At 37.3% G+C, this 9,670-nt stretch overlaps 1 protein-coding gene across 1 annotated transcript; it reads left to right on the top strand.

The window, feature by feature from the left end:
* Window positions 1-244: 244 nt before the first annotated feature.
* Window positions 245-1,744, top strand: LOC145574992 (uncharacterized). Its single transcript, XM_081632902.1, has one exon. The coding sequence runs from the start codon at window positions 245-247 to the stop codon at window positions 1,742-1,744; it is 1,500 nt and encodes a 499-aa protein (XP_081489028.1).
* Window positions 1,745-9,670: the final 7,926 nt, after the last annotated feature.

The raw sequence follows: 9,670 nt of genomic DNA, 5'->3' as shown, positions 1-9,670 counted from the left end.
ATTATGTAAATAATCTTTTGTAATTATCTTGTATATATTATAGTCAAAGGGCTATCAATTAGCTTCCTGTTTTGTAGCATTTAGTTATGCCTAAATATGGGCTTATAGTTTGTATATAATGACCATCAGTCAATGAGAATACTCACGGCAAATATTCATTCTATTCTTATATGGTATCACGAGTTCTAGGTTATCTTCTTTCTTAATCCTCCCTTCCGCTTCTCTTCTTTCTTTTTTTTCCTCCATGGCTGAAGCTAGCAAGGTTCACCCAGCTACCCTTGTTACCAACATCAAGGCGTGCATTCCTGTCACTCTTGATTATGCAGGTAAACAATACAACAGCTGGTCCACTCTGTTTCAACTCCATTGCCGCGCAAATTTGGTAATAGACCATATTTTACCTTCGCCAGTTGATCCTTCAGCCAAGGTTTCCGCTCCGACGAAAGCCGAAAAAGCTTTCACACAGAGACTTGATGATATTGTCTGTCAATGGATTTATGGGACAATTTCTTATGACCTTCTCACCTCCATCCTCGATCCCGATGATTCGGCAGCCGACGCTTGGAACAGGTTGAAGAACTATTTTCTAAACAACAAGTCCGCGAGAGCTTTGCAATATGATGCGCAATTTACGAACACCAGGCTTGATCAATTTGATGGTGTTAAGTCGTATTGCGCGCACCTAAAGACCCTAGCTGACAACTTGAGGAATGTTGGAGACAAGGTTTCCGACAATCGAATGGCTCTCCAGCTTTTGAAAGGGCTCTCGGAGGAGTACAAGCCCTTTCGAACTTCCGTTCGTCACCTCAACCCGCTGCCCTCATTCGACACTCTTCGTTTGATGCTTGAGTTAGAAGAACAGGGGAATGCTACTGATCTTTCTGTGGAATCTCATGAAGAGGCTCACATTACGCAATCCTCTATGACATCTCCACCCAACGCTGAAAATTCTCAATCTTCTTCTCGAGGAAACAATCAGCGTAGTGGTAATGGCCGGAAATCCGGCAAGGGTAAAGGCAGCTCCGGCAAGGGCAAAGGCGGCTGCGGCAACCAGCAGCGTGGGGGTGCCTCGCCGCAACAGCAGCCTTCGCAGCGTGGTACTCCAACCCCGCTGCAGCAGCAGCAAAACCAGGCAGGATGGTTGTACCCTCCTCCTTGGGCGTATTGGCAGCAGGGGCCTTGGGCTCTCCCTCCATGTCCATACCCTGCACAGGGCCCGGGCCCGTCTCCATGGTCCGCCAACAGACCACCGCAGCCTGCAAATCAGTCCGGTGTCCTTGGGGCACGCTCACCTCAAGCTTACTATATGTCGGGTCCGTCGTCTCAAGGTTACATGCCAACCAATATTGATCAAGCAATGCACACTATGTCCTTGTCCGATCCGAACTACTACATGGATACCGGGGCTACTTCTCACATGACAAATTCTCAAGGTAACTTATCGTCATATTTTACTTTGAACAAACGTCATGATAATGCAATTATTGTTGGTAATGGTAGAAAAATTCCAATTCATGGTTATGGTCACAAATCCTTAAATCGAAACACACTCCAACTCAAAAATGTTCTTCATGTCCCAAAACTAGTCAAAAACCTCATTTCTGTTAGGAAATTCTCGATTGATAATAATGTTTCCATTGAGTTTGATCCTTTTGGGTTTTCTGTGAAGGACTTGCAGACGGGGAGCAAGCTAGTGAGATGTAATAGTAGTGGCGATCTTTATCCCTTCCTCACTGATCGTTAAGTCTTTTCCACCTCCACTCCGTCAGCTTTTGCAGTTATCTCTCCTAGTGTGTGGCATTCCCGTTTAGGTTATCCGGGAAATGCAATTTTAGATTCATTGCGTAGTAGTAATTCCATTCAATGTAACAAGGCTAAACATGTTTGTCATTCTTGCCCTTTGGGTAAATTAATAAAATCGCCTTTTCCTGATTCAATGTCTCATACTACTATGCCTTTTGACATTATACACAGTGATTTGTGGACATCTCCTATTCTTAGTTCTCTTGGTCATAAATATTATATTCTCTTTCTTGACAATTACACGAATTTTTATGGACTTTTCCGATCTCTTCTAAGTCACATGTCTACGACCTATTTATTCGTGTTCGAACATATATTCGTACTCAATTTGAGAGAGAAATTAAGGCCTTCCAATGTGACAATGGTACTGAGTTTAAAAATGATCATTTTACAAAATTCGGTCACCAATATGGGATGACTTTCCGTCTTTCTTGTCCTCATACCTCTCTTCAAAATGGCAAGGCCGAGAGGAAAATCAAAACCATAAATAATATTGTTCGTACTCTTCTATGTCATGCATCCATGCCACCATCTTTTTGGCATCATGCCCTCGAAATGGCTACCTACGTTCACAATATCTTACCCACAAAGCTTCTTGGTTATTATTCTCCGACACAGGTTTTATATCAAAAGCATCCCGACTAATCTCATCTTCGTGTCTTTGGTTGTTTGTGCTATCCTCTTCTTCCCTCCTCCAAAATACATAAACTTCAACCACGGTCTTCTCCTTGTGTCTTTCTCGGCTATCCGGCCAATCATAGAGGATATAAATGCTTTAATATATCATCTCAAAAAAATTATAATAGCCAAACATGTGTGGTTCGATGAGTCGGTTTTTCCATTTGCCAAAATCCATACTCCTAATCCTCACACATATGATTTTTTGGGTTATGATTCGGATCCCCTTGAGTCTCCTCTCTTGCGTCAAGTGCTCACAACTCCCGAACCCCAACCTCTCATCGCACCTACTGGTCAGCCCGCAGACTTTCCAGCGGGCGCTGGTGGCAACACCGCACCTCCTGGTCAGCCTGCAGTCTTTCCAGCGGGTGCTGGTGCTGGCAGACCTGCGGGTGCAGCTACCACACAGCACACTCCACAGGCAGGGTGTGGCGAGCATGCTCAGGCCGCAGCCCCCCTGCGGAGTCCCCTGCAGCAGCACACTTCCCCCCTGCCGCACCATCTCTTCTCTTCCCCACCCACATTACACTCTCCTCTGCCTTCTAGCTCATCCCCGCAGACACGTGCCACCTCCCATAGCACTCGGCAGTGTGACTCGTCACCTCCTGCCAGCCCCGCCGGGTTAAACGCGGGTGCTAATGTAGGGGCTAATTTGTTTGACACGGATGAGCCTCATATCTCTCATACTCCTTCCGTCGTTTCCCATCCTCATCCTATGGCCACTCGTAGTCGTCATGGGATTGTCAAACCAAATCCGAAATATCAAAATCACTCTCTTCATACTTCTACCTCCATATCACCCTTTCCAAAAAATCCCGTACATGCTCTACGTGACCATAATTAGAAAATTGCTATGCAGGAAGAATATGATGCTCTCATTGACAATGGTACTTGGTACTTGGTTCCCCGACCATCCAATGTCAATATTATTCGATCACTTTGGATATTTCGGCATAAAACGAAGTCTAATGGCTCTTTTGAGAGACGTAAGGCTCGTCTTGTTGGTGATGGTAAAACTCAGAGAGCAGGAATTGATTGTGATGAGACCTTCAGTCCGGTTGTGAAACCGGCTACTATACGGATGGTGCTTAGCATTGCTTTATCCAAGTCTTGGTTAATTCATCAATTGGATGTGAAGAATACTTTCTTACATGGTAACTTGAATGAAACTGTATACATGTATCAACCTCTGGGGTTCAAGGATCCGGCTCGTCCTGATCATGTATGTCTCTTGCAGAAATCTCTCTATGGTTTGAAACAGGCACCACGGGCTTGGTATCAACGTTTTGCTGATTTTGTGGCCTCCATTGGATTTGTACACAGCAAATCAGATACTTCCTTGTTCATTTATCACCATGGTAATGATACTGCTTACATTCTCCTATATGTTGATGACATTGTTCTCACTGCTTCTTCAGAGTCTCTTCGGAAAAATATAATTTCTCAACTTAGCTCTGAATTTGCAATGAAAGATTTGGGTCCTTTTAGTTATTTCTTAGGGATTGCTGTCACTCGGACCAAAACTGGTTTGTTTTTGTCTCAAAAGAAATATGCTCAGGACATTATCAAGAAAGTAGGTATGACAAATTGCAACCCCACTTCAACACCTGTTGATTCCAAAGGGAAAATGAGCACTCAGTCCGGCACTCCTTATGATGATCCTACTACTTATCGTTCTCTATGTGGGGCGTTACAGTACTTGACATTCACTCGTCCGGACATTTCGTATGATGTGCAACAGGTTTGCTTATTTATGCATGCTCCTCAAGTTGCTCACATGAATGCTTTGAAACGAATTATTCGCTACATTCAAGGTACTTCAGATCATGGATTGCAGTTATATAAGTCATCCGTTACTTCTCTTGTCTCTTATACGGATGCTGATTGGGGCGGGTGTCCTGACACTCGTCGGTCTACATCAGGCTATTGTGTCTTTCTTGGTGATAACCTGATTTCTTGGTCTTCTAAAAGGCAACCTACTTTGTCAAAGTCTAGTGCTGAAGCAGAGTACAGAGGGGTTGCAAATGTTGTCTCAGAATCATGTTGGGTTCGAAACTTACTATTAGAGCTCCAATGTTTGGTTACAAAGGCAATTGTTGTTTATTGTGACAATGTTAGTGCCATTTACCTCTCTAGTAATCCGGTACAACATCAGCGCACTAAACATATTGAGATGGACATTCACTTCGTTCGTGAGAAAGTCCAACGAGGCGAGGTTCGTGTCCTTCATGTCCCATCCCGTTACCAGATTGCAGACATTTTCACTAAAGGTTTGCCTAAGATTTTATTTGATGATTTTCGGGATAGTCTTAGCGTTCGCAAAGCTCCCGTTTCGACTATGGGGGTGTGATAGATTATGTAAATAATCTTTTGTAATTATCTTGTATATATTATAGTCAAAGGGCTATCAATTAGCTTCCTGTTTTGTAGCCTTTAGTTATTCCTAAATATGGGCTTATAGTTTGTATATAATGACCATCAGTCAATGAGAATACTCACGGAAAATATTCATTCTATTCTTATAATTTCATCAATACAAGGATTTCTATTCAGAAATAAAGAATCCTCACTGGAAATGCAAGTATTAGGAGCACAATTATCAGGATTGTTATCATCTCTAATTTTGGAGGTAAAGATATCTTTGAAAAAGGTGAAGCCATATCTTTTAATTCCAAATCATATCGTTCCTCTTGATTTTTCAATTTTGGCCATAACGAGGAAGTATTTAGTGTTGAGATTATTGAATTTCCTCCGATTAAAACCCACTTTTTGAGCCCAAACTATGCTTTCTTTTTTTTATATGGACTCTAACTGTTGAATAAGCTCTTTTTCCAAATTAGCAAGGAAACTCTAGTAACTTTTAGCTAGAGAAATCTGAATACCATCAATCCTAGTAAGACTTCTATTTTTTTTTTCTTTTTTTAAATTTCCAAAAACATTGTGATTCCAAGATTAAACATTAGCACAATGCACATTAATTCCACTAATCAAATCAATCAATAACTTTATACTAAAAGCAAAACCAGAAATGACACATGTCATTTACTGGTTAAAAATTTTCTCTCCATTTTTCCTTCCTTTTTTTTTCCTTTCTCCAAAAACTTCAAGAAAACTATTTATACCCCATAATATATTCTTTCCCTAATTGACAATAATATTCTTTCCATTATCAAAATAATACCATTTCTTTGTTTCACTTTACTATTTTTGAACTTTATTTAAATTTAAAAGAGAAAATTCATTTTGGAAACTTATATATGCATGTACTATATATATTCGTATTAATATATAATAGCACAAATATTAATCAAAATTTTCATTTTTTTAAATAAAAAAATTTAATAGACCTTAAACTTTATTTAAAAAAAAAAAAAATTGTATACCTTTATTTACGTAAAGTATTATTGAATTAACATTGCAATTTGTTACAATATAAAGTTAGTAACAATCGTGCGTTGCACGGGACTTGAGCTAGTTATTATTAAAAGGAAACCAACTATTGAGGAAAAAATCATGAAATAACATACTTCCTCTGTTTTTTATACTTGCAACACTTTTCTTTTCACGCTTGTCGATGCATGTTTTGAATCGTTAATATCTTTGATTATCAATATGTAAAAGTTATAAATTTTAGATATTAAAATTGTACAAATCAAGACGAATCTATCAAGATCCCACATGACTATATTTTTGCTTATGTATAAATCGTCAAATCTAGTAAAAATGAAACACATGAATAGTGTAAAATTCAAAGTGTTGCAACTATAAAAAAAACGAATGAAGTATGTTTAAGCCAAACCTCTTTACATCTAAGGGGAAAAGGGCCTGAAACTTTAGGATTAGTAACATTTCTGTATATTGCTTAGAGAAATTTGTGAAAAAGGACCTTTTAAGTGAAAAGTTGTGAAAAGGGACATTTAAGTTACTAGGGCAGTCAACGCGCGTGTTGCGCGCGAAGTGGTTAGCCATTACGACTTAATTTTTCTTGGCCTACTTTTGCACTTTTTTTAGGACAATGTTGAGATAATTTATTGGTAAAAGAATATCTCTCTATTGCATAGGCATTGTTTTTTGCATTTGTAAGTTGAAAATTTAGTGTGATTGGTAAAACTTATAACACAATATAATTAGGTGATTGCTAAAATTTATTGGTAAATTTGAAAGTTACATGCAATTAAGCCATAACTCCCATTAAATATCAAACATTTTAAACATTACTATTCTATTTTCCATTGAATTTCTAATTAATTAGGCAGATCTTCAAATTCATCCATCTAATAGAGTCTTCTAATTAATTTCAATCATGGGAAATAGACTGATGCATACAACGTGTAGAAAAAGTCTATTTATATGATGAAATTTTAGTTGTCGGTTAGTTTATGAAAAAGCATGGTATGTTATTATTGTGTAAAATAAAGGACAGTCACAGTAACTTTAATTGACTTAAAACGGATGGTTATGTGCTAACCTATACCATTGTAAATGATCGGGTGCTAAATTGTTGGTCCTTCCCCTTGGACATAGACTATATATAAATATGTAATAGCAAGTTTGCATGCATAATAAAAGTCAAGCAAATAGCCAAATTATTTTTTTAGGTGTTTAGCGAGCCATAAGGGGAGAGGTGAGAAATTGATAATCGATCCCATGATCTCCTGAAATCAGGAGGGAACACTATCAAGAGGTAGCCAGATTATAAAATATTGGGATTTATTTCAGGAAACAAGATAATTGTGAATATTGTGAAAATATATCCTAGAGAATATTGTGAGCTCGCTATTTTAGGTTATTTGGTCTTGCCCTCCAAGTATACCTAATATATAAATATTGTATGTGGCCATTGTGATTAATGGGAATTACACAGAGAATTATACGATCATATTTTATCATGGTATCAGAGCCTGAGTGAGATCCAAAATTAATTTGGGATTTATTTCAGGAAACAAGATAATTGTGAATATTGTGAAAATATATCCTAGATAATATTGTGAGCTATTTTAGGTTATTTGGTCTTGCCCTCCAAGTATACCTAATATATAAATATTGTATGTGGCCATTGTGATTAATGGGAATTACACAGAGAATTATACGATCATATTTTATCATAAAACCGTATGAGTGATATGACAACTTCATAGCACGTCATTATGAATTAATGATAACCTCTTTGCAAGAAGTGTTCCCGAAACACGTACAATGGAGTGAAAATCTTAGAAGAGACTCCATTCCACAACATAATTCTTAAGATACTTGTTGCTGATTGCTACAGTCATTCCCATGAATTGTCCATTTTCCTCTTTCAACTAATAAAGAAAATAGAAATACCAGCAAGCCTTGTGAGATGCAAAAATACCTGTGATAAAATGTGGAAGAATAATATATATTGATAGAAGTCATTTTTATACCAAAAAAAAAAAAAAAGGCAAATCATTGGCTGCCAAAACAACCTACAACAAATTAATTGAAAAGAAGCATTACATTATTACAATATGTTGAAATCAAGGTAATCGAATATAGCAGCAGAATATTGCAAAAATTTGGGCCGTATCGATCTTCGATAGAATGGGAAAACATAATTTATATGATTTCCCTCTAAATAATAGTAATAATTTTGAAATCAAAATAGGATTCTAATTGCAAGTACAAAAGCTAATACTTTGTTAATTCAGAAGCAGAAGTACAAAACATTTATACTCACAGAGTGACGGTCATGGAAGCTTGGTCAATGACTGAACAAACAAAATCTCCACCCTTGACATAATAGAGAAGCAAAGAGAGTTACCGGAGCTACCGGTGACCCACCTCATAGAGACCCTGTCCGCCCTCTTCCACCACCTCCCCCTCTCCTCGTTTCCTTGTCATTTCTTCTTTTTCCCTTTGTTTCTTGGATTATTTCTTCATATTATCTACTTTTCTTGGCCCCAATTTGATTATAATTGTTCTTGATTTAGAAATTTTGGAATTTTTTTTTGCCCCAATTTGATTTTAATTGTTCTGATTGTGGAACTAGGTACTTCAATTTAATGGAGATGTGAACGGAGATGGAGAAGAAATAGAAAGTTAAAAATTAATGCTTAGTAAGGGAGGTGAACAGAGATGGAGAGGAGAGTGAAAGCTCAAATTTCATTTTGGGTGAGAAAATAAACAGACAATTTGTCGGAAAAAAGTCAAAAAGACAAAAAGTGTAAGAAAAATACAAAATTACAAATAGGGGTAAGAAGGTAATTAAACATTTTGAGGGGTATAAAGATCCATGCACTGTTCATAAGAGCAAGTTTCTACTTTTTGAAAGGTAGGGATGCTTCCTCCATTTTTTTTAGTTGACACTGTTTGACTTTGACACTATTCACACAACACACTTTGACTCGCTTTTGTAGTTTATAGATACGATAAAACATATTCATGTGGGATCTTGTTTGAATCGTTTCAAGTATATGTTATTAATATCCACTTTTTATAATTTTACAATGTTGATAATTAGAGATATTAATCTTAAAAAATCTGTGTTGGCAACCGTGATAAGAGAAAGGTGTCAACTAAAAAAACAGATGAAGTATTTTGTTTTTAAGGGGTACTTAGCTTGGGTGAGTTTTCTGTGGTGGTCAGCGCCGGAGTTCTGTCGTTGACTTTAATGCGTTAGTCATGTGAGTTAAACAAAAAAAGAAAAAAAAAAGTTCCCCCTAAATTTCCTTCCTATTTGAACTACCCCTTTTATTTATTTTTTTTCCCTTTTCTCTTTCTTTCTCTATCCCAAAATTTTGGTTTTTTTTTTAAACTCATGTGAGTAACACGTGAAGGTCAACACCGAAGCTTCGGCGTTGACCACCTAGAAAACTCACCCAAGTACCCTTAAAAAAATACAACTTAAAAGGTCATTTTTCACAACTTTTCACTTAAAAGTTCCTTTTACAAAAAGAGAAAATACAAGTTTATCTTCATGATAAACAAATTTTGTTTATCATGAGGGTATAATTGTCAAACTATATAATTATGTCTGGGTAGTCTTGTAATTTCAACAATATGTGAAGTTAACAATGTTAACTTTGTGAAGCACAACATTAATGAAAGAAAAGCTTCAAGAAAATTTTCAGAAGCTTCAATGGAAAAAGTGAAGCTCGAAATTAGCTTCAATGGGGGAAGATAATACCTTTACCCTTAGGGGTTCACCATGCCCTTAATTTCACCCTTT

Source organism: Chenopodium album, chromosome 2 (genome assembly GCF_948465745.1).
Source record: "Chenopodium album chromosome 2, dcCheAlbu1.1, whole genome shotgun sequence".
Classification (NCBI taxonomy): domain Eukaryota; kingdom Viridiplantae; phylum Streptophyta; class Magnoliopsida; order Caryophyllales; family Amaranthaceae; genus Chenopodium; species Chenopodium album.
Note: the sequence above shows the minus strand (reverse complement) of the source record. Positions and strands in the feature narration are given on the sequence as shown.

Bases quoted from the DNA above. Each gene is read 5' to 3' on its own strand.
- LOC145574992 (XM_081632902.1), top strand. From the start codon at position 245: ATGGCTGAAGCTAGCAAGGTTCACCCAGCTACCCTTGTTACCAACATC.